Source organism: Acomys russatus, chromosome 11 (assembly GCF_903995435.1).
Source record: "Acomys russatus chromosome 11, mAcoRus1.1, whole genome shotgun sequence".
In the NCBI taxonomy this organism is placed as follows: domain Eukaryota; kingdom Metazoa; phylum Chordata; class Mammalia; order Rodentia; family Muridae; genus Acomys; species Acomys russatus.
In genome coordinates, this window is record NC_067147.1 from 55,992,582 (window position 1) to 56,016,703 (window position 24,122).

Below are 24,122 nucleotides of genomic sequence, written 5' to 3' on the forward strand. Positions count from 1 at the left end.
GATCCGGGTCAGTGTGCAGGAGCTTCTGCTTAAGGTCAGTGCATCTGCTTAAGAGGTCAGAGTTCATCGCTCCAGCGTGTATGTGTTGACAGAAAACAGAAAAGACTCAAGTGTACGTGCCTCTGGAGATCACAAACATCTCGGTAGAAGAAATTGGAAAGGTCCCCGCAGCATCCCCAGAGGACCCAAGGGACTGAGAGGCAGGGCCCAGAGTTGAGGGATCCTCTTTTTAGGTGGCTCCTCGAGGTGCCCACAAACAAGATCACCGAGGACATTCCTGAGGTCAGAGACACTGCCCAGGTTAGCCGGCCAGGTCTGCCAGGGTACCAAGTCTGCCAAGGTCCCGCCCCTCCCTCTTCCCGGGCGGCGATTGGCAGAGCTGTCCTTCCAGTTGCTAGGACACTTTCCCAGCCCCTTGGCTCCTCCCACGCCTCTTGTCCGGCCCTTTCCCGCCACCCCTCCAGGCAGAGAGCCAAGCGGGCGGGCGGCGTCTCCATGGCGACGCGGGACGCGGGTGGGGGTGGCTGGTACCTGCTTAGTAGAGACGCTGCTCCGGCGATCTTGGCTGAAACCAGATCATGTCGGACCTGGGATCCGAGGAGTTAGAGGAGGAGGGAGAGAACGATCTTGGGGTGAGAGCTCCTGACCAGGGAGGGACTTCTGGGGTGCTCCGCAGCTCTGGAGCGGGAGGTATGAGGACCAGAGGGCCGAGAGGCCCGGGGGAAAGGACCACGCCGGCCACACCGGCTGCACAGCGTCCAGGAAGTCGCTCTGAAAGGTGAAACGCCGTGACGTCTGGTTTCCACCCCCCTTCCCTCTCCCATCCCGCCTCCCATTAAAGGCGAAGATTTCTAGGCAGAGGGCGTGAGTAAAGGGATAGAGAAAGCTGCTTCCTGGCGACTCCTGCCGGGTGCTGGGGTGCTCCGGGCTCTGAAGATCTCACCAAGTAGGTCTGGAATCAGTTTCTCTGAACCGTCCTAAGCCACTGGAATCACACTTCCCTAGTGTAGATTGCAGAGGGGAAGACATGGGACTCACAGCCGGTGATACGCTCTTACTTGAGTGCCGTGTGGTCCTGCTGTGTCTCCTTAAACCTGAGGGTGACCGCTCCTGGCTGACAAAGTGGGAACAGACCTGCTATGTGTGAGAAAACAAAAACAAAAACAAACTGAAGAACCCGTACCCTCCTCTGTAATGCAATGTTGGCACTAGCTCAGACCTCTTAGCTGGTCCCTGGGCATCATGATCTTTCAGCTTCTGCGTCCTCTAATCCCTGGAGCAGCCTGGTCAGTGTGAAGATGCGGAAATGCCTGGGAATCACGCGCTCCCAACACCAATGAGCTAGGAAAAAAAACAAAAAAACAAAAAACCAAAACAGGACAGACTGAGGTGTGAAATGTAGCCTCCACAGTCTCCATGTAATTAGCCGGAGGCTGGGATTTCATCTGAAACTGTAACGTGAGTGCAGAGTGTGTCCTCGCTGAGCTGCCTCCTTTTCAATCCAGCTGACCTTCTCACTTGGTTTCTCAGGGTTCCACTTCTAAAAGTCGGGGTGGGGGGGGGGAGGTTGGAGGGGAAGCAGGGGGCGTAGGGAGGTGGTGCTGGCTCAGTCAGTAAGGTGCTTGCTGCCCGGCATAAGGACCTGAGTTTAGATCTCACAACTATGTGAAAAGGTGGGCACAAGAGGATCCCTGGAGCTTGCTGCCTAGCTTGATCAAGAAATCCTGACTCAAAAAAAAAAAAAAAGGAGAAAAATTGAGATGATTAAGGAAGACACTCCCTGTCAATCTCTGGCCCCTATAGATGGACGTGCATGTGAGCAAACACCGCATGGACGTATCCACCATACTGCACATAACACACACAGACACACAGACACACACACACACACACACACACACACACACACACACACAGTGAGCAAGAGAGGTGTCACGAGTTTGTGGCCTGCTTCTGCTCATACATGATTTACAGTCCTGTCCATGAAGGTTTCTAGTTTGTTCCCCGCCTGGTCCTACTGATCTGTAACATGTTTAAGCCTGTAGTTATAATGGCAGATCGCCTTTGGGTCAACCTAAAGGATTTCTCTGTGTAGCCACTCCCACAGCTCAGTGCTGGGTATACTGGGAGGTCCCTGAGATTGGAGAAGGGATCTATTCCTGTAGCTCAGTGCTGGCCATCCTGGGAGGAAGAGTTAATTTCCCTTCCCAGAGGACTAGGGAAGGGCCCATCATGGCAAGGAGGCACAGCAACGAGCAGCAGGCCCAGAGGATGGCGCAGTGGCAGGCGCAGGGAGCTGAGAAGTTGTGTGGGGCCACTCTCATCCACTCCACCACACTGTGGTTTGGAACAACTCTGAGACCAATTTGTAGGGCCAGACGCTTATATTCTAGGCAGGAATTTCTGAGCTAAAAGGGGCCAGAAGAAGGCAAGAAACACCTCCCGGTTTGTTTCTGAAAATGTCCGGTACCTGTAATAGACACAGGTCCGTGCCCATGTATTATGTCTTAACGTTCCTTTAAAAATGATTTATTTTGGCTTTTCGAGACAGGGATTCTCTGTGTACCCTTGGCTGTCCTGGACTCGCTTTGTAGACCAGGCTGGCCTCGAACTCACAGCTACCCCACCTGCCTCTGCCTCCCTGACTGCTGGGAATAAAGGCATGCACCACCGCGCCTAACATGCCTTAACATTTTTAAATGAATGTTACTGTGTATGTTCAAAGTATGCAGCACAATGTTATAAACAATCATGGTGTATCGCTACTAAAAGCTCTAGCCATTTATATTATGTATTTATATCATTCCCTGTATATGAGCCAGAGAACATTTATTTTATAATGTATAGGGGGAAATGGGAAAATTGCAATCTTGTATTACTTTTTTATATACCTGTTTTTGGAATGGGGGCAGGGATTTGCTCTGTGGCTCAGATCTGGCCTTCAATTCTAAGGTTCAAGTTATTCTGCAATCCTCCTGTTTCAGCTCCTACAAGTGGTACTGCTTGCAAATGTCGTGTGTGTGTGTGTGTGTGTGTGTGTGTGTGTGTGTGTGTAGGGTGAAACATGCTAGGCAGTCCACTGAGCTCCACCACCAATCTATTTACAAGATAGATTCATAGCACTTTCAGATTGGATTAGAAGTAGTTTGTTTATTTATGGTTTTTTGAGACAAGGTTTCTCTGTGTAACAGTGCTGGCTGTCCTAGACTTGCTTTGTAGGCCATGCTGGCCTCCAACTCAGATCTGCCTGCCTCTGCCTCCTGAGTGCTGGGATTAAATGTGTGTGCCACCATGCCCAGCAGAAAATGTTTATTTTTAGCCTGAGGATGCCACAAGAGGGTATTGAATCCCCTGGAACTGGAGTTACAGACGATTGTGAGCCACCATTTGGGTGCTGGGAACTGAACCTGAGTCCTCTGTGAGACCAGCCAGTGTTTTTGTTTGTTTGGTTTGCTTGTTGTTGTTTTTGTTTGTTTGTTTGTTTTGTTTTTCGAGGCAGGGTTTCTCTGTGTAGCCTTGGCTGTCCTAAATTCACTTTGTAGACAAGTTTGGCCTCGAACTCACAGCGATCTGCCTGCCTCTGCCTCCTGAGTGCTGGCATCAAAGGTGTGCACCACTATGCCTGGCCCAGCTGGTGTTCTTAACTGCAGAACCATCTCTCTAGTTTTAGGGTCAAACATGTTTGAACTGTAAGTCCTTTGGTAGAGAGTTTGAAAGTAAAATTGGTAGAGTCTCCATGTCTCTTTCCCCGCTCCCGAGCAGCAGAACTTCCCACCAAGACACAGACCTGTGCAGAAAGCAACCACTCCAGAAAGAAGGAAGAGTCTTTCTTGTAGGGCATTTGTTCTTTAAGTCCTCCATGATGGAGAGAGTGGACAGGGAGGGGTCTGTGAGGGTGGGGACTTGTCCTGCCAGCATGTGCATTCCTGTGATGACAGAGTGCACCTAGCATTTTCCATACATCGGTTCCTGTTTACAATGTCAAGATTAGGGTCACTAATCACACTCTCAGATGCTGAAGGGAGTGAGGCTCCCACCATGGTCACCTGCACATGGAGACCTTGGACCAGGACTCCACCTACCAGGCTTGGTTACCTGCCTCACCAGTGCACTGTCATGGGTAAATGCAGTGCCCAGGGTTGGAAGGCTTCAGTGGTACAATTGTTATAAAATGCTTGGCACGTGCTTGGCACAAATGAACAGCAGCCACAATTAGCTTGCTTTTCTCCTCCCCAGGAGTATGAGGGGGAACGCAATGAAATGGGGGAACGGCATGGACACGGGAAAGCACGATTGCCCAACGGGGACACATACGAAGGTCATTATGAGTTTGGAAAAAGAAACGGACAGGTGAGAATTGGTGACTCAGGAGGCTGGTTTTCTTCATTACATATTGCCTTAGCACTTGTGGGACTCAAGACCAATATGAACTGTATCATCCATATGTTTCAGGGGGTCTACAAATTTAAGAATGGTGCCCGATACACCGGAGAATATATTAAAAATAAAAAGCATGGCCAAGGTACTTTTATCTACCCAGATGGATCCAGATATGAAGGTAACATGATGTCTTTTTTGTTTTTGTTGTTTTTTGTTTTCGTTTTGTTTTTTAGGTTTTTTGTTTGTTTGTTTTTGTTTTTTTGGTTTTTTGAGACATGGTTTCTCTGTGTGGCCCTGGCTGCCCTAGATTCACTTTGTAGACCAGGCTGCCTGCAAACTGACAGTGATCCACCTGCCTCTGCCTCCAAAGTGCTGAGCATCAAAGGCTTGCTCCACCATGCCCGGCCCCGTCTTTTCCTTCTGTACAGGCTATTTCTGTCATCAAACTTGTCTGCCGATACTAAAGTATACAAGAAAGGTACCACTCAACGGAAAAAACAACAACAAAAACAAAAACAACAACAAAAAACTGTGCTTCTTCCTGTATGGCCATAGAAGCTAGGAATTATTTTAAGTAGCTAAATATCTAACTAGTCTACCCATATGACTGGTCCTGCAGGCAGCACATGCTCTACTGTGACCCAGAGACTTAGAGTAAGTGAAAGGGCCTTGCTGGGTGGGCACAGACTCTGGGTGTGGTCTAGATCCCTGACAGCCCGTGGCTTCCTCCCTCTGAAGATGCCTTTGTTGCTTTCTGGCTTTCCTCAATCCCTCTTCAGATGGTCGTGTTTCTTTAGACCTTGGAGTTCCTTTATCGAGGCATTTTGCCCCAGCATGATGTCTTTTGCAGTCTCTTGATTCCTTACATGCTAATGTCACACCTCAGGAAAACTCTTAGCTTGTGTTTCTAAGAACCTCAGGTCCCTAAGTACCACTGGCGCCTGATTGGGTACAAGTCTAATTATCCCAGAGCCAGGAAGGGAGAAGGCAGGAAGTAGGCTGTTGGACCTTCCGGAAGCAGTTACCATGCTCTGTGGTGGGTTTTTTCTACTCCCTGTTCCTCCTGTCTCCAGAAGGGTTTTTGGTTTGCATCCTATTTTCAGAAAGATCTGTGCCTTCAGCCCTGGACTATGGGCACAGTAGGCTTCTCTATGCATGTCACCTCGTCTTGTCTCAGTTTTCTTACTGATAGCGTGCAGATGGAATAGATTGTGATTCCTATAGGTTTTCCTGCCTCGAGGGAATAGCTAGCTGTTGGCAAGGGCCATGATGTGTGACCGCATCGCTTTCTAATGAGGATGACATATCCTTAAAATGCAAGCCGTATTCCTATGACTAATACCTGAGATATTCATCTTCAAGGGAAGGAAGGCTTATTTTGATTCTAGAGGTTTTAAGATTTGTTTATTTTTATTTTATATGTACAGGCACATTACATGCATGGCTGTTTTACCTGCATGTATGCCAGTGAAATGTGTTACATAAAGTATCCACAGAAAAGGGCATTGGAGCCTACGGCACTGGAGTCATAGACCCAGCTGCTCACCTCATGGTGGCCAGGAAACACGGTGGGGGAGGGGGCTGGGGGGGTCATTGGTCATGCCCCCAGTAATCTGACTTCTTCTACTTGGTTCTATCTCTCAAAGGTTCCACACTTCCCCACAGTACTATAGTTGGGGACCAAGTTTCCATACATTGATTTTGAGGGACACCTAGCCAAACCACAGCAGTTTCCTGCCATGCTGCCAGAGGTGGGGGTGGGGAACCTAAAAATAACAGATAGCAAAGTAAGAGGATTCTGTCAGACTCTGAGATGGTGTAGAGGCATCCATGCCCTCTGCATTAGACATGGGATTTAAATGATTTTGTTCCTAAACCTTAGCAGTCCTGGATGACCAGAAGCACCATCTGCTTTTTTAACGAGCTTTGAACAATTTGATTTAGAGCTTAATTTAATTCTTCCCAGATCCCTGTGAGTCTCATCTCGCCACTTTTGATCTGAATGTAGATGTTAATACAATTTGGGCTACACATAAAGTACATTAAAAGGGGAGGGGCTTGGGAATTCTTTCTTTGAAGCAGAGTTGGGGATTTTTATTAAAGATATTTTAATATAGACTTAGGCGTGAAGATTAGGTGAAAAAGAGGTGCTCTGCTGATATACCCAAGTGGGGGTACAGCGCTGTCCTGTGTGGAGATGAACCATCTGATGAATGTGGTCTAGTCACAAGACCTGTGAGCTCAAGTATGGGACTTCACACCAAGCAGTTCTCCCAGCTCTGCTTACAATGGCTTTCCAAGGAGTCGTTCAGTCACGGCACCAGCTACCATAGCCCCAAGGAAGGCTTATCCTTATGAGTCCCACAACTCAGATGCAGAGGACACGCTACGCGTCCCCAGGCTGCTTACACTTCACTTCAGTGCTAACTAGGTCTCCCCCAAACCCTGTCTCTTGTCTAAAGAGCTTCCCTTGCAGCTTGCAGGACTCTTGGAAACACTGTTACTTGTTTATTGTAAAGGATGCTACAAATCATACTGATAGACAGTCAAATGAAAGGGTATGTAGTCTGAGTTCTAGAAGGTCTAGTTTAGAGGAGCCTTCCCCCCCCCACTCCCTTTTTTTGTTTTTTTTTTTAGAGATAGAGTCTCATGTATCCATGGGTGTCTGGATTCACTTTGTAGACCAGGCTGGCCTTGAACTCACAGCGATCCGCCTGCCTCTGCCTTCCGAGTGCTGGGATTAAAGGCGTGCGCCACCACACCCGGCTGAGCCTTTGTTCTTATGAAGTTGGTATGCATTGTCATACTGCCATGTATATGCCTTCCCCAACCCAAAGTCTCCTCAAAACTCACTGTTTGAGGGACTTTAAGGGCTTAATTTGCAGATATCTTCCCCCTTACACACTCCAGGTCTGGTAACAAGACTAAGAGTGATGAAAATAGCAAAGAATTGCTTTAAAAAAATATTTTCTTTCCTCTGTATAGCCCTGGCTGTCCTAGACTTACTTTGTAGACCAGGCTGGCCTTGAACTCACAGCGATCCGCCTGCCTCTGCCTCCTGAGTGCTGGGATTAAAGGTGTGCACCATCACATCCGGCTCAAAAAAAAAAAATTTTTTTTTAAGTGAAAATCAAATTTAAAGCAGGAATAATATGTTTCCAACTGTAATTCAGAAGCCTTGACTCCTGCTGTCGATGCCTGCAACTGGTATCGGCCACCTTCGTCTGAGCAGTCCCGCTTTATTGCACAAGGCTTCCTGGACCGGGTGGAGCCTCCCACAAGTTTCTCAAGTGGTGTAGCCTGGGCTCATGGGTCCTCAGCAACATAAAATCTGGGGTCATTTTGCTAAGCTCTTTTTTTGGGTGGAAAGGAAACCAGGTGAAGTAAACTCTTCTAGCTGTGCCGCTTGGCCCCCAGGGTGTGATGGAGCCGCTCTGAGTAGCTCACAGAAGCCAATTTTGCACTTTTACACTTCTTGCAGTTCCATAATTGGCTCCAAATTGGCCTCAGTGGGACAATTTCACCACAGAAACTGGTGGATGCTGCAGATGCAGACACGATGCTGCCAGTGAAGGCCTAGGGGACCCCCTAGATCTTTGTAACAGGGATCTCCATCCCTGTCTCTCCGTCTGTTTGGCGAGACTGCCCCATGCTAAGCTCTTGGTCACCTTTGAGGGTCTGTTCTTGCGTCTGCCCCAGGATACTGATACCCAGTTGCTGCCCTCTGCCTTTGTCTGGTGGAAGCTCGCGGGGGTGGGGGGGGGGGGGGGGTGGACATGCCCCATCCACATGTGTAGCTGTTCCCCTGCCTCCCGAGGCAGCCAGAGTGTGTTGTCATTGTTAAGTAAATATTGGAGAAGTGAGGAAACTTCTATCGATTTCCCATTTTTGGATAAACTTTGGGGTTTGTTCTCAGAAATATGGCTTGGATAATTAACATTTTGTTAGCATAGTGTATGTGCAACTGTTTCTAGTGTTTGTGTAAGCTAGATGCTTACATACATTCTAGGGTCCTCTTTAAGGAAAAAGATATGAAGTTGCTACAAAGATGACTTTTTATTTGTAATGGGAAATTGAAATAAATAACATTTTAAAAAATTAAGTACCATAAACAGCATAGAATTTAAGACAGCATCCTGGGTGTATTTTTAATTAATGACAGACATCCTTGTAGAATTCTAGAATAGCTTTCTTCCTCCACTGTTCGGCTTTTCTTTAGCACTGGGATTGGATCCAGGGCCTCCTACGTGTGAGGCAGGCATCTTCTGCCTGTGTTAGCCAATATTCTTTGCTACAAGTAAACAGTTTGCATTGTTTTCTGTAGAGACAATAGAAGATGAAATTGCCCCTTTCTCTTTAAACAAAATTATCTCAATTGGTTTTTAATTATTCTTAGTTCCATTCTAGAAAGTTCCATCCTGGCACTGGTTTGCAATTGGTCATATGTGAGGTTTTAGGTCATGCCCACCTTGAGAATACTCTAATTGGTTGCTTTCCAGTGTGAGCTATAAGAGTTGGGGAGCTTTTGAGAGACTGATTTCAAATCCCTTTTGGCTAACAACACGGTTTGCTGATGACCTTATTGTCAAGCCGTGTTCCGGATTTTATGCTGTTTTCCCAAGGTTAGGATTTTCTGTCACGTGCATGAGCGATTGTCAGCCTCTATCACCATGGAAGGAAATGGGAGGTCTTCCAGGCAAGAAAAGGGCATATGTAAGGTAGAGTGAAGGAGCTGGCAAGAGGGCAGCCTTGGAACCAAGTGCCCTGATGGGAGACAGAGTGAATGCTGAGGCTAGACCATTAGGCAGCCCCTCCAAGGCTAATGGAGTGTGGCTGGGATCAATGGCAGTGGGTCGGACAAGCTTGTTTGAGCCCTCACCATGGGCCCGCTAACCTGTGGAAGCATGGATGTGCCTGGGGCTCACATCACAATGCATACGTCCTCCCGATCTGTGTCCCCTGGCTCCTAACTTGGCCATCCTTAGCCAGCTCTCCCCCCGAAGCTGGCACAAGAGGAAGGGCCGGAGCTGGAGGTACTCCAGAGAGAAGAGAGGCAGCAGGCTTAGCCTTATGACTACAAAGTTCTCTCTTGCAGAGCATGTTGCTTGGATCCTGCTGGGCTAGCAGGATCCATGGCATCAGTCTGTTCTTTTCCTTTGTTGTCCCTTGCAGGGGAGTGGGCAGATGACCAGAGGCATGGCCACGGCGTGTATTACTACATCAATAATGACACCTACACAGGGGAGTGGTTTGCACATCAAAGGTTTGGCTCCTTCCTGCTGTCTTGGGGGTCCAATTGTGGTGGAAGACCAGGATGATGCCCACTTAAGGCAGGTCCATGCTGTAGGGCAGGTGTGTAGGGGGAGGTGCTGATGAGAGGGGCAGAGGAGGGACTCCTCAGAGTGGGATCCTCCATCCATAAGCCCCGAGGAGTGAAGACACAGAGAGCCAGTCTAGTGGATGGAACTCAAGCAGCGCTGCATCTGACTGGCAAGAGTGGTTCATAAGCAAACAGCTGGCCTTTATGCATTAGATGATGCTGGCCCCACGTTTTTGTTGACGCCCCATGTGTAGGTGGCACATCAAGCTGTCGAGTGGACATAGATATAGGAAACAAGTTGGCCTGGGAGCTTGCCTCTGCTCAAGTCCCCCTTAGTCCTAGGGTCAGTGCTCCATAGAAGACAGTGACCAGTGTCCTTGCCTTGTCTTCACTAGGCACGGGCAAGGTACCTACTTGTACGCGGAGACCGGCAGTAAGTACGTCGGTAGCTGGGTGAATGGGCAGCAGGAAGGTTCCGCCGAGCTTATCCACCTGAACCACAGGTACCAGGGCAAGTTCATTAACAAAAACGTAAGTCATTCTGCCATATGCTAACACTAAACACTCAGAGGAGTCCCTCTGTTCCCACCAGATGAGGACAGCTGTACCGCTCCAAGCCCTTCTGATGCCACCAGAACACAAAGTGGGGTGGGGGTGGGGTGTAGAAAGCTGAGCCTGTTTCCCCAGGCCTTGGTAGCACTACTTTATGTCTCTATTAAGGCCAATGGCCTTGATAACAGGGGCATCTTCTACTGACTGTGTGTGGTTCTGCCCTCTGGTAAATCATGTCAAGTGGGAGGGGCATCCCTGGGCTTCCTTCATTCCAGAGGCCAGCCTGTTACTCGTGGTTGGGGAAGGGCTTAAGTAGTTCAGCACACTCCCACTGGTTTTAGAGATCTCTACATTTTTTCGAGACAGGGTTTCTCTGTGTAGCCTTGGCTGTCCTGGACTCACTTTGTAGACCAGGCTGGCCTCAAACTCACAGTGATCTGCCTGCCTCTACCTCACGAGTGCTGGGATTAAAGGTGTGCACCACCACTGCCCTGCTGAGGCTGAGCTCCACATTTTCACTGGCTGCTTCTTTTTGCTGGGCTCTGGCTTTGGTTGCTGTTTTGTGCAAAGTGAAGAGGATGAGGGGGAACTCAGTAACTGTGAGCCTTGTGCCCAGGCATTCATGGGGCATTGAACCAATGGGTTAGGGCTGAAGGGAGACTACCTAAAAGAGAGTTTATTGAGTACACCGATATGGAAGTTGGTGTGGGGTATGTCTCTTGAATTTCTGAATGTTCTGTTTCATTTACATGGACCTCGAGCCTTTAACTGTTGGAGAAATCAATATGCTAGACTAGATGGTCTGAAAGGGAGAGTAAGCCTGGAGGCTTTGCGCTGCCATTTGGTAAAAAAGTCTTATGCTAGGGTTTTCCCCCTCCCCCTTTGCTGCTCCTCCCTCAGGACCTCTGTATACATACCACCTTCACACACACACTTACACACCCGCTTACACAGACTCAGTCTTGAGAATTCATGAGGTACTAGGACACAAAGGTACATCTGTTACCATCTCGCACATCTGGGCACGTGGAATAAAACCACAGAGGAGACAGAGGAGACCCCCCCCCCCGTGCCCCCCGCCCCCCGGCTTAGGCAGAGCTCCTGCCCTGGCTCAGAGGGCCACACCATGCACAGTCCTTCAGGCTTGCTGCCATTCCACTGTACGTCACAAGCAAGCCATCTGACCCGAGGAACCAAATCCCCAGCAGGTTTTCCAGTGCTCTGACCCTTTAAAAGGGAAGAGGGGAACTTTAAAATGACCTCATCTACATTTGGTCCTCTGTGTTTCTGATTTTGTCACCTCGGCCTCTTAACCACCCCTGCTCACCTCAACGGAAAACATGTTCCGTTTTATAGGCAGGCAATGCTGGGCTCTAGGAGGAGAGCCAGTAAGACCTTTAAATTTACATTTCTTGTCACTTCGTCTTCTGATGAATGCATTTATATAGACCAGAGTCCTAGTTGCTTTTCTGTGGCCTTGATAAACACCATGGCCAAATGCTACTTGGGAGAAAAGGTTTATTTCACCTTTCAGGGTCACAGTCCACCTTTGAGGGAAATCAGCTCAGGACCTGAAGGGGGGTGGGGACTCCACAGGGTCAAGAGCTTGAAATGGAGACCACGGAGGGACACTGGTTACTGTGGAGTTTGCTACCTTTCTTATACAGCTCTGCTTGGGGATGGTTCTACCCACGGTGGACTGAGCCTGGGGATGGTTCTGCCCACGGTGGACTGAGCCTGGGGATGGTTCTCGCCACGGTGGACTGAGCCCCTCTTACATTACTTAACATTTAGGAATATGCCTCACAGGCCAGTTTGATGAAGGTACTTCTTTAGCGGAGGTTTCTTCATCACAAGTGTGTCAGGTGTCACTCAGGATGAGCCATCACAGCTAGAAAACTGGCTGGCTGAATGTCAAGGGCTGGCACTTTGAAACACCACAAACATTCATCAGGTTCTCACAACACTGGGTTTATCAGCTACAATCTTTGGTGTTTTTTTTTTTTTCCCCTCTCTCAAATCTGATGTGTAAACATGGCTTCTCTCTGTCTCTTTCTCTCTCTCTCTCTGTTTTCTTTCTTTCTGTCCCTCTCCCTCTCTCCTTCTCGTCCCCTTCCTCCCTGCCCCCTTAATCTGTGTGTTTCTCTGGCTACAGGCCGGGTCAGGCATCTTTCACCCTCTTAGCACTGCTTAGTGTTTCTCAGACATTTTCCCATCTCTGTCCTTGCTGACAAATCATTAAAACAGGACGAGGCGGGATAGAGACGGGAGGCAGACTAGAAGGGGATACCGTCATCAAACACTGCGGCAGGGCATTGCTGGTGATTAGTGAAGAAATGAGGGGCTATGATGGCCTAAGAGACGAGATAATTAGATAAGCCCACCCCAAATCACATCACTGGGCACTCTCAGAGGGGTACAGACGCTTCCGGTAACTGGTGGCTAAGGGACCTGCTAAAGGTCGCGTTTTAAAAGTCTCTGTTGTGTTTCACCGCTTTATAAAAAGGGATAGGGGACAGCAAAAATTAGTTTGTCTTTCAGCAAAGAAAGGTATTTTTCCTAGAAGGAATATTTAAGTGTGACCACGGACAAAGCTAATGAAAATAGGTGATGATCAACACATGCAGAGAGGAGGAAAAAGATTCCCTAAGCAGACTCACAAAGGAAAAAAAAAAAAAATAGATTTAATTTCATAAGAAGTACAATGACTAGAAAATTGAAAGCACAGCATGGTGGTGTAGGCCCAGAGTCTCATCTGAGACCAGAGGCAGAAGACTTTGAGCTAGCCTGAGCTATGGAGTGAGACATATGTCAAAATACAACAAAACAACACCTTCACACCAGGGCTTGGGCAAAGAACAGTGTCACACCGCAACGGTCAACATCAGTAAGAAAGTAAAGCAAGCTATAATTCATGCTCCAAGGTGACATCAAGTATCAGGTTAACAGCTGGTGACATAGGAAAACATTTGTAAATCTGAGGAGGGGTTCACACTCCTAAGTCAAAGTGGTGACGGTGCATGTAACTGTGACCAGGGTTTTTGTTTTAAAAAAAAAAAAATCTCATGGGGCCAGTAAGATGGATCAGTGGGTACTGGTACCCAGTGTCAAGCCTGATGACTTAAATTTGACACCCAGGTCCCTGCTTTGCACTAAATTTGGTGTTATGACAAAGACAGGAGCTGGCCTCTCTCTAGCTAGCCTGGCCATAGGCACTGACTTGTTACAGGCTCTGAACAAAAATAAAACCTCTAGCAGTTCTGCTAGCTGTCAGTTGACAAAAACGTTTTGTGACCCCGCTCAGACTTTGCATGGTGAGGTCATTCGGGGTGGGCTTTCGGGGCTCAGTGCCTAGGAAGTGTTTTGTACTTTCTGCTCAGTGTTGACCCTGAAGAATAAAGTGCATTGAGCTTTTTTTCTCCCCGTAGCCTGTCGGCTCTGGAAAGTACATATTTGACGTTGGATGCGAACAGCACGGTGAATATCGCCTAACAGATCTGGTAAGTTGAAGAATCTGTATGGTCTCTCGTTTCCAGGAGCTAAACATCTGTCCTGCCACATTGATCCCGCTAGGTGAAAGGGGATTAGCTTTGAGCATGCTCCTAGGCAGCTCAGGCTGCTTAATGCATCGACGTCATTTCACAATGCCTGCCCTGGCTAACCCTGAGTTCCGGCAGGTGTCAGTCCCAGAATGGCTTCTGGACGCTGTAAACCCAGGGCTTGAATATCTCATATCCTGCATATCATATATTTACATTTATGATCTGTAACAGTAGCAAAATTGCAGTTATGAAGTAGCAGTGAAGATAATTTAATGGCTGGGGGTCACCACGACACGAGGCACTGTTTTAAAGGGTGGCAGTGTTAGGAAGGTTGAGAACCACTGGTCTGGAAGTCCCACCTTTCTGAGTCAGGATTCAGTAGAGCAGGCAGACCCAACTGAGCCTCAGTGCAGCTCAGCCCCAATCAGAGCTTTAAGGGGGGTGTCTGAATGTGGCCAGAAGAAAGTATCAAGTTGTGCCTTTATTTTCTCCTTGGTCCCTGAAGCTGCATGGAAGTCCCTTCCTGCTGAGCTGGACCTCTATTGTAAGCTGACTCTCCAACAAAGATATATCTATCTCACAGTAGATAGTACCAGATCATAAAAGCAGGTGCAGTAAGAGGTGACAATAACAATTAATAAAACAGAACAGTGGTAACATAACTAAAATATGAGTTAATTGAATGTTCTTATTCTCTCTCTCTCTTTCTTTCTCTTACCCCCCCTCCCCCAGCATCAGGTCTCTTCCTTCTTGGCTCAAAAATTTTTGCTTTTCACTTAAATGAAGCATTTTAGGGGAGTCTCCTTGACATGTCCACGTTACCAGTTGTTCTGGTTTAAATGGAAAGTGCCCTGCTGTGTCCGCCCTGCCCCCACTCACAGTTGGAGGGAATGTGTCAGAAAAAGTGGGTTGATAGGTCAACACTGGTAAACGTGTACTTCCTGTGAGGACTGAAGCCAAGGTGTGTCAGCTTCTTTTTTTCAAACCTATCTGTCAACTCAGTCCTGTAGCTTCTAAAACGTTCCAAAGATCGGAACATCAACCTAAAAAGTCTGTGGAGTCTCATGGACTCAGGTGGAAACAAAGAAGGGTGCATCTTGGGGTGCTCAGGGGTATATATTAGGGTGCTGCATCTCCCCTTGGCCCTTTTCTGTTTGCTCCCATCTCTGTTTCCTGTGGACTGCGATGTAAACTGTCCACTACTATGGTTCTGAGCCCTCTGAAACTTTGAGCCTAAACACTCTTTTCCTCTTTTAAATTGCTCTTTCACAGTTACGCAAAAGGAACTAAAATACCTCCCTTGTAGGACCTCGTTTTTACTTGAATCACCTAATCTTCAACCAGGTTGTGTTCTAAGGTCCTGGGGGGCTAGGGCAACATCACATCATCGGGGGTAAGGCACAGTTCATTTCATAACATGGGAAGTCAGCTCCAACACTCTGAGCTGTGCATCCATGGTTTGTTGGGGGTTGACCTTAAGGTCAACTGTGAAGGAATCAAGATTGGTTAGAAACAGGTCACCTGCGCTGTGACAGCTCTGAAGTGGGGACTGGCCTAAGTCAGGACCAGGCAGCAGGGTAGGATGTGGGGTTGGGGGTTCTGTGAAACCTAGAGCTCTGTGGCTTTCCTAGTGAGAGGGGGTCAGTCCCTTGGGAGGGACTCTGGTTATGCTCCATCAGCTGTGGATGCCATCAGCTGAAGGAAGGGACATATGCCACCTGGGGAAGGTCAGTTATTGCCCTTTGGAGATGTCCTCAGAGTATGGTCCTAGGCTCATCAACCTCAGGCTCACTTGGGAACCAATGCAAATTATTCATTTCCAGCCCTGACTGGCTGAGTTAGAAGCAGTGTGAGTGAGGGGCCAGCATGTGTGTTTTGGAGAGCCTTCTGGGTGACTCTGATGCAGGGCAGCCTTGGCTACCCCTGTTCGTGAATCCTTGTGTCACTCTATGGGTGGAGGAACTCAGAACTTTGGGGACCAAATGAAAGAGTTTATTTCTGAGTGGCTTAGCTGAGATTTGCTTCCACCTGAGTCCATGAGACTCCACAGACTTTTTAGGTTGATGTTCAGATCTTTGGAACTTTTTAGAAGCTACAGAATTGAGTTGATAGATATGTTTGAAAAAAAGAAGCTGACACACTTTGGCTCCAATCCCCGCAGGAAGTACATGTTTACCAGTGTTGACCTATCAGCCCACTTTTTCTGAATTTGATCTCTGGGCCCATGACAGGAGAGCCCCTGTTTTTATGCACTTCCCTGCCACCATGTGGTCATCTCAGGGCCTTCTTGGGACTCTACTTAAGTGAGTGTTGCTTTATGATTTACACAGACGAGCTTGAGGCCAGAGAGGGTAGCGAGGTTTGGAAAGCTGGTCTCCTTGGTTATTCTTAGCTCCTGTGGGATGATGTGCGGAGCCTGAAAGCCCCTCACAGTGTCCTGGCTCTACCCTGCAGCTTCCTGCCTTGTCTGACTCGTGCAGGATCTGCCTTCATCCCTTAGATGATGCCACCGGATGCCACAATTGTTCTGGTCAGGGAAAGTGCTGCAGACAAGCTCAAGTTGCAGTTCAGAGCCAGTCTCTGTCTTTTCCCTGTTGCTATTTAATATTCCAGGCCAAATAATAGCAAAGAGGATGACTTTGTTTTTTGTTTTTGTTTTTGTTTTTGTTTTTTTTCACTTAAAATAGGAAAGAGGAGAAGAAGAGGAGGAGGAAGAGACATTAGTGAATATCATTCCAAAGTGGAAAGCTCTCAAAATCACAGAATTGGCTCTGTGGACTCCAACCCTCTCTACGGAGCAGCCTCCTGCTGAGGGACCAGGCCAGGAAGAAGCGGCGGGAGCTTCTGGTACCCAACACCCCATGGTTGTCAGGGCAAGCATCCCAGGGTTGTTGGGTCCATGCACACCTGCCCTCAGGCTTCTCATAGCTGGTCTCTCTGGGAAATGGCCTCTGGGTCTGTTTGGGTGCAGGATGCTATAAGGGCAAGTGTCTGGGATGGGAGTCTCCCAGGAACTATAGGGGAAGAATGAAGACCAACCCTATAGAATGAATGTCCAGCTACGATGCAGGCTACAGCATCCTCTGAGGATTCTCCAATAGCTCCACAGCTCACTTGGCAGTGCCTAGCTGTGGGTATGACTTGGGTTGGGCAGCCAATAGCAAGTAGGGGGTCACATGCCCCTGTTGGAAAAAGGATGGGGGCAGCATTCTCTGTATCCATTGTATGGCAGTCTTGCCAATAAAGTTGAGAGATGGGGTGGGGTGATCTGATCGTCACATCTGGGCTAGAGCTTGGGGTTTGGGAAAGGAGGCCCCATTCTCAGGAGCAGGGGACATGGCTGGACAGACCAGGAGGGCCACTTGACACAAAGGCCTGCACTCATGTTCCTTGGTGACCTCATTCTGCCATCTGCCATTGTCTTCATCCCAGGTGTGGGTGAAACCTCAGATGAGACCCAGGGTCTGGGAGAAGGTTTTGAGGGTGAGGTGGAGCCGAGGCTCGGCGAAGAAGACATAGACACGTTCAGGCAGGAGAGCCGGGACGACAGTTACGACATGGACCAGGGTAAGAAAACACGCCCCACAGGGTGGACAGAGCCAGTGTGAGGCCAGCTACATACCCTACGAGGAGCAGGCATCTTCTTCCTCCATCATGCTATCCTCAGGCTGGGGTGAGGGGCCTGAATGAGCCAGGGGAGACCAGTTGACCTGAAGTCCAGCTTGACTCTAGTGGGACCTGACCACAGCAGGAACCGGCCTGCTGTAACTGGTTCTCAATCTGGACTAAATGTGTGGTCCGGAACAGTTCTGTTAAAGTGGTTTAGAGGGGCCTTCTGGCAACTTCTATCTCTGCAGCCCACAGAGCCGGGAACCCACGTGAGGTTCCTGGAATCTTTTTTTTTTTTTTTTTTAGTTTTTCGAGACAGGGTTTCTCTGTGTAGCCTTGGCTGTCCTGGACTCGCTTTGTAGACCAGGCTAGCCTTGAACTCACAGCAATCCACCTGCCTCTGCCTCCCAAGTGCTAGGATTAAAGGCATGCACCGCCATGCCTGGCCTGCTCCTGGAATCTTTGAAAATCTTTCCCCACAGGGACTCCTTTGATTCCATCAGGTTGGGGTGCTCATCTCCTGAGATAAATCTGACCTTGTTCTTAGGGACAGACTGGGCTGCCTCAGCCAGGCTGCCTGCTCCCCTGGCTAAAGGTAGCAGCATGTCTTAGAGTGAAGAGATGCCATGACCACAGCAACTCCTATAAAGGAAAGCACCTAATTGACGCTGGCTTACAGTTCAGAGGGGGTTTAGTCCATGGTCATCACAGTGGGAAGCATGGTGCACACAACATCAGCAGGCAACAGGAAGAGAGAGACACTGGGCCTACATTGAGCTTCTGAAACCTCAAAGCCCATCCCCAGTGACACACTTCCTCCAACAAGGCCACGCCTCTTCCAACAAAGCCACACTTCCTTATAGTGCCACTCGCTTTGGTGCCTATGGAGCCTGTCTTAGGGTTTTATTGCTGTGAAGAGACACCATGAGCGAGGCAACTCTTATAAAGGAAAACATTTGACTGAGGCTGGATCACAGTCCCAGAGGTTTAATCTGTTATCGTCACGGCAGGACACATGGCAGTGTGCAGGCAGACATGGCGCCGGAGGAGCGCGAGTTCTGTGTCTTGATCTGAGGGCAGCCAAGAGGAGACTGTGTTTCACACTGGGCATAGCTTGACTATTTAAGACCTCAAAGCCCCGCCTCCACAGTGACACACTTCCTCTAACAAAGCCACACCTTCTAACAGTGCCCCTTCCTATGGCTAAGCATTCAAACACTTGAATCTATGGGGAGGGGGGCATTTGTATTCAAACCACCACAGGGCTCCTTTTGGTTCAATTTCGGTTGTAAATTAAGAATGAATGTATTTCCTTGTCTTTAGAAAATATCTGAAACAACAAAACCAGGCAAAACTAGTTTTCTGTGTAACCGGTGGGAACACACACACAGAGTTAAGATTTTCTAGCAATAGTTAACGGGAATAGCGTAACAACACACCTGAGAGGCAGCATCCTTTGAGTGGGCTCCGGTGGAACCCTTACCTTTAACCTTTCTCATTTCATAAGACGGGTAAGAAGGGTGCCTCACAGGTGCCGTGCCCGCAGGGTCCTGTGGGCACTTAGAACAGTGGCAGCCCTGCGTCCTTCATTTGGGTTCCTAAAAGCCAGCACGTTTCATAGCACATGTGCATACACCCTGAGCTCGCCGGGCACACTCAGTGTTGGGTGGAGGGGCAGGGATCTCATCCGGAGCCACCCATGCCCACAATCACTATCCGGAGTCACCATGTTGCCCAGAGAGGTAATCCGGAACAGGAACTAGTTCCTGGAAGGGTCAGCTCTGGCTGAGTGGAGAGGCTGAGAGGCAGTGAGACGGGGCAAAATGGAGGCTAGAGGAGACTTCAGGGGGTGGGGAGAGGAGTTGGGGGGGGATGAGGCCTCAGCTTTCTCGTGCATTCCTTCTTGACATCAAGTGGTAGGCCTTTGGACTATGGATCTTCAGCTCTGTGGGTATGACAGAGACCTCAGGGAAGCATAAGCCTCAGGCTGGTTGTTCAAGCACCAGGGGAGGAATGTCCCAAAACCAATGTGGGAGGAATAAATAAATGAAGGAAGGAAGGAAGGATGGAAGGAAGGAAGAAAGGAAGGAAGGAAGAAAAAGGAAGGTGAAGCATTCTTAGAACTAGGTCCAGCAAGCCTGGGCTGAGTGGATGACGGCTGGTCCTTGGGTAAGAGGGAGAGCCTTAGCTCAGGAGCTTGTCCCAGGGATCTGAACACAGGCAGGAAACAGCCTGGGGGCGGCTAAATGCTTAAATAGTTGCACTCCTTTTTTTTAAATCATTGACTTTTATGTTCCTCTGGTGTTTTCTCTTCTTCCCAGGAAACGCGAACTTTGATGAAGAACAGGCAGAGCTCCAGGAGTAAAATGAAGGCGGAGCCACCCCAGCAGCGTCTTAGTTAACACCAGTCAGCTGGGGCTGGTACCAGCCGGCTGGCTGGCTGGCTGTCAGTCAGTCTTTCACTCTCAGTTGTTAAGTTGTTTTGTGGTTGGAAATAAACCTCTCCTGGGTGTTTGGTGTTTGTGAAGAAGCCTCCACCACAGCTTCTGTGAACTGGTTTCCAACTGCTCGTGGTCCTCACTCCACGGAGAGGGTGAAGGGGTGTGGACTTCTGGTGAAACACTTCCTCTGGAGTGTGTCCCGGGCTCTGTAACAAGCACAATCTGCCATCATCCTCCACCCTCTCCGTGGACTCCGGGAACCCGACATGATCCCTGCCACAGGCAGAGCAAGGCCACTCATGGGCGGTGTTAGCAGTGGGCGCCCTCTTCAAGTTCCTGCCTAGCTCATGGTCAAGTGTCACACCTGGTGTCTCCTTTCCCTCCCAGCATTGCTCCTGGGGCCTAAATCAGAAATTCTTTAAAAAAAATTTTTTTAAAAAAAACGATGTATTCATTTATTATGTATACAGTGCTCTGCCTGCATGTACACCTGCAAGCCGGAACAGGGCATCAGATCTCATTATAGATGGCTGTGAGCCACCATGTGGTTGCTGGGAATTGAACTCAGGACCTCTGGAAGAACAGTCAGTGAACCTCTGAGCCATTTCTCCAGCCCAATTAGAAACTCTTCAATCCCATCTCATATAGCTTCGCCTCCTCTTCCCCAGGGCAGCTCAGAAGGGAAGCGCTTCATCTCGTCCCAGTGAGATGGAGGCAGTCAGTCCCAGTGCTGGGCCCGGGCTCTGTCTACCTCCCAAAGCATTTCTTCTCATTGTTCCTTAGACTTCCTGGGACAGAGTGCTAGGTAGCGACAGTGTCTGCTGCTTACAAGCCACCTACTTTCCCATTTCTCGTTTCCTGGAGACACTGCAGCAGAAATTTCAAGCCTTTTCATTTCATTGGGGGCTGACTTGTCTTTGCTCAGGCCATTGTTAAGCAAAACAAACGATTGAGCGCATTTCTCTCAGCATTTGAGTCACACAGTAAGTAGTCTTAAGTCCCAAGTGAGGACGCCATGTCAGAATAGCCTGCCTCTTAGCTCCCCTGGTCCAACGCCCTCAGAATCACCCCACACTCCCACCCAACCTCTCTCTCATGCCCCCCCCCCCGCCCAGTGGCTGCTGCTGTGATTATCCGTCCCACCCCCACCCCCCAGCTCTTGCTCTTTCGAGGCTCCCTGCACATGCAGGAAACTCACCTTCAGAGGAAACACAGTTGGCTGGGCACCTCTGGATTTCTGCTTCTGAGAGTCTGGGGAGACCTGAGTGTTCCCAGGGACTCCTGGGTCTTAGGCCACTCTAGGTGGGAGGCCACTTTCCGTAGTGTTCTGTGGTCTAGCCCAAAAGCTGAGAAGATCCAGACTGTAGATCCAGGTCCCTACTGTCCGGGAAGATAGTTGGGTGTTAAAGTGATTTCCCTCTCGGAGGATTACTGCCTCTGCCTGCTAATTTAGGCCTAATCCTGGAAACTTCTAGCCTCTGTACAATCTAATCTAGGCCTAGAATGTTTACAGCTTCTGAGACTTCCTGCTGAATAAACTCACCCTTTCTAGTTCTTTCTTTCTGAATTCTGGCTGGCGGGTTCAGCTCAGCTGTTCTGACTTAAACTCCTCGCCAAGCTGACAGATTCAATCTGGCTTCTCTCAGTTTCTGACTGAATTGCTCTGCCTGGCCTCACACTAACTTTGGCAATCTGCTCTAATCTTTTTGGCTCCCCCTCTTCACCTGTGTCTAGCTTGTTCTTTCTTTAACCTGTTTCTGTAAAACTCCCCCCATAAAAACTGCCTCTGAATTTCATGAACTGAACTGCCACAAACTCAACTCCACTGCACCACCTCTCAGTTTACCGACTCAACTGAACTGCCTGAACAGCACTGACTATCCTCTGTCTCCTGAGTGCTGGGATTAAAGCCTGTACCACTACACCTGGACCTAAGCTTTTCTTTACTTGAAACTTGCTGTGTAGCAGGCTGACCTTGAACTCAGAGATCTGCTTGCCTCTGTCTCCTGGGATTAAAGGCTCGTCAGTCTTCCAGCCAGATCACACAGACCTAGAAGGTCTTTGGATGCGATCTCTTGCCAGAGCAGCCCTGTTCTGAATTAAGATCCCTCTACCTCGGGGGGGATCTTTGTGTTTTATGTAATTTATGACTCTCAGAGGCTGCCTTGAGGGCCATGTAAGGCGATGCAGGCGATGTGCTCAGAACACCACACGTAGGGAGACCTGGACATTTATTAACATTGTGTGACTCCATCAAACTCCTCACAGTGATTCACGCAGCATCTGCTGAATACAAGACTTCTTGGTGAGGGATTTTCTACAATTTGGGCTTTTAAGAGTATATAAACACGGACTCTACAAATTGCTGGATTTTTATGACCCTTTGAAAAATGCAAGATAAATATTTTTCATAAGTTCAAGACAGTTCCAGACTTTACAAAATGCAAGGCTGTGTCACTATCATAAAGCATGTTGTAACTGGGGGCAGTAGTTTCGCCACCACAATAAAAACAGTAGCTAAGGCTGTACCATGTGCAATTGTACTCAGGGATCATCTTATTTGTTTAATATATGGGCACGGCTATGAAACAGGTTGTCATCGGAACGCCGTGTTTGGAGTAGGGGTGGAGGACACAAGACACAACAGGGTCAGCATAGTTCATCCTGAGCCTGTGGCTCCATATCTGTGTGTCAATAACAATACGCCTAAGCAAAGGAAGGAGTGGAGGAAGGGTGGGAGAAGAGAGGTGGGTGGTGGCAAGGAGTGGAGTGGAGGAGGGGAGGATGACTTCCCCAGAACTCATCACACGGGAGCCCAGATATCTGGTGTCATAGCAGAACCTGGCACCTGTGTAGGAACCTGCTAACAGCACACCGGTTCCAACTGTTTGTCCAAATAGCTCAGAAGCGGCAAGCCGGTCAGTCAAATCCCTTAACAGTCACAGACACACACAAGTGGCTCCACCACCGCTGTTGGTCATGGGGCCAGGGAACGAACCTCTGTTCCTCTCCAAGGGGGAGACACGGAGGATGCTGAAAGCTGCCCTTCTGCTGGGTCCCGAGGGGGGACTGGGGGCAGTTACTACCAGTCCTTCCCCTCAAGTACCCATTCTTATAAAAGCATCACAGTGCTCCCCTCTGTCCTTTGCCCATGGTGTAGTTCCCAAGGCTCCTGGTGGAGACCTGAAACCTTAGGGACCAAACCCACCTAAAACCGTGCTATCCTTAACACACAGGTTTATAACTAAGTTGATGTTAAAACTCAGGCACTGTGGGTTTAACAATAGCTTCCAAAAAGCAGAACGATGCCTGTATTAATTCAAGTGGATGCAACACCCCACCTCCTTCAGTATTTTTTACTGCTGTGTGTGTATCTTTGAGCCTTGGAGGGATGACAACTAAACCCACAGACACTGGCCCTGCAGATAAGGGATGACAGTGTCCTGAAGTGTATTTTCTAGAATGATAAGGCACAGCCACCTTCTACGAGCAGTTAGCTTGGCAAAGTTTACCAATCAAGTCACTCAGGCCTGTCATTCTTTGTGGGATGCTTTCTGCTAATAGACGCAAGGTGTTTCAGTGTGTTTCTTCCAGTGCTGAGGGTGGACCTTCACACTGGGAAAAATGCTCTACTACCAAGCAGCCTCACTTGATTCATTTCTTCTCTCCCCTCCTCTCCCCTTTCTTCCTCTCCCCTTACCCCCTCTTTCCTTCTCTTTCTGGTGGCAGGGACTCACGGTGCAGCCCTCGCTTGGAACTTGCAGTGTAGACCAGCCTGGCTTGAGTGGTGGCTACCCTCCTGACTCCGCCTCCTAAGCCCTGATTGGCAGGCCTCTGGCACACACCTGCCCTCCAGTCATTTTCCTCCGTGGCCATGCCCCTCCCTCTTTCTGATGATTGAGGCTGTCTCTTTTTTCCTCTGATTAGTCTGCCTGTGGTCTATAAAATTTCTGGATCTTTCTGAAGCACCAGCGTATGCGTTGTTTTAATTTCTTTTCAGTTTTCTCTTTTTTGGTAGTGTTTGTTTGTTTGTTTAGTTTTTTTTTTTTTCAAAACAGGGTTTCTTTGTGTAGCCCTGGCTGTCCTAGAATTCCCTCTGTAGATCAGGCTGGTCTCCAATTCACAGCAATCCACCTGCCTCTGCCTCCCAAGTGCTGGGGTTAAAGTCATGTGTCACCACCACCTACTCTCTCTCTATTTCCTATTGTACTGATTTCTGCTCCGGTCTTGGAGAATTCCTTTCTTTTGCTCATATTGAGTCACTATATTTTGCTCATT

The 24,122-nt window shown here is 48.7% G+C and overlaps 2 protein-coding genes across 2 annotated transcripts in view; one reads left to right on the top strand and one right to left on the bottom strand.

The window, feature by feature from the left end:
* Positions 1 to 811, bottom strand: part of Slc37a1 (solute carrier family 37 member 1) — a 59,249-nt gene extending 58,438 nt beyond the window's left edge. The window contains exon 1 of the mRNA XM_051153385.1: positions 532 to 811. The gene's annotated coding sequence lies outside the window, so the exon portion shown is untranslated. The remainder of the gene's footprint in view (positions 1 to 531) is intronic.
* Positions 511 to 19,768, top strand: Rsph1 (radial spoke head component 1). The gene is made up of 9 exons (XM_051152505.1): positions 511 to 632; positions 4,237 to 4,350; positions 4,453 to 4,558; positions 9,553 to 9,643; positions 10,096 to 10,231; positions 13,681 to 13,752; positions 16,482 to 16,641; positions 17,227 to 17,361; positions 19,725 to 19,768. The coding sequence occupies exons 1-9, from the start codon at positions 579 to 581 to the stop codon at positions 19,766 to 19,768; spliced, it is 912 nt and encodes a 303-aa protein (XP_051008462.1). The 5' UTR covers positions 511 to 578.
* Positions 19,769 to 24,122: the final 4,354 nt, after the last annotated feature.

What these genes read in the sequence shown, in the direction of transcription:
- Rsph1 (XM_051152505.1), top strand. Translation starts at nt 579, where the DNA reads ATGTCGGACCTGGGATCCGAGGAGTTAGAGGAGGAGGGAGAGAACGAT. An exon ending in AGATGGATCCAGATATGAAG is followed by an intron (nt 4,559 to 9,552) that starts GTAACATGATGT and finishes TGTCCCTTGCAG; the next exon opens with GGGAGTGGGCAGATGACCAG. An exon ending in GCAAGTTCATTAACAAAAAC is followed by an intron (nt 10,232 to 13,680) that starts GTAAGTCATTCT and finishes TTCTCCCCGTAG; the next exon opens with CCTGTCGGCTCTGGAAAGTA.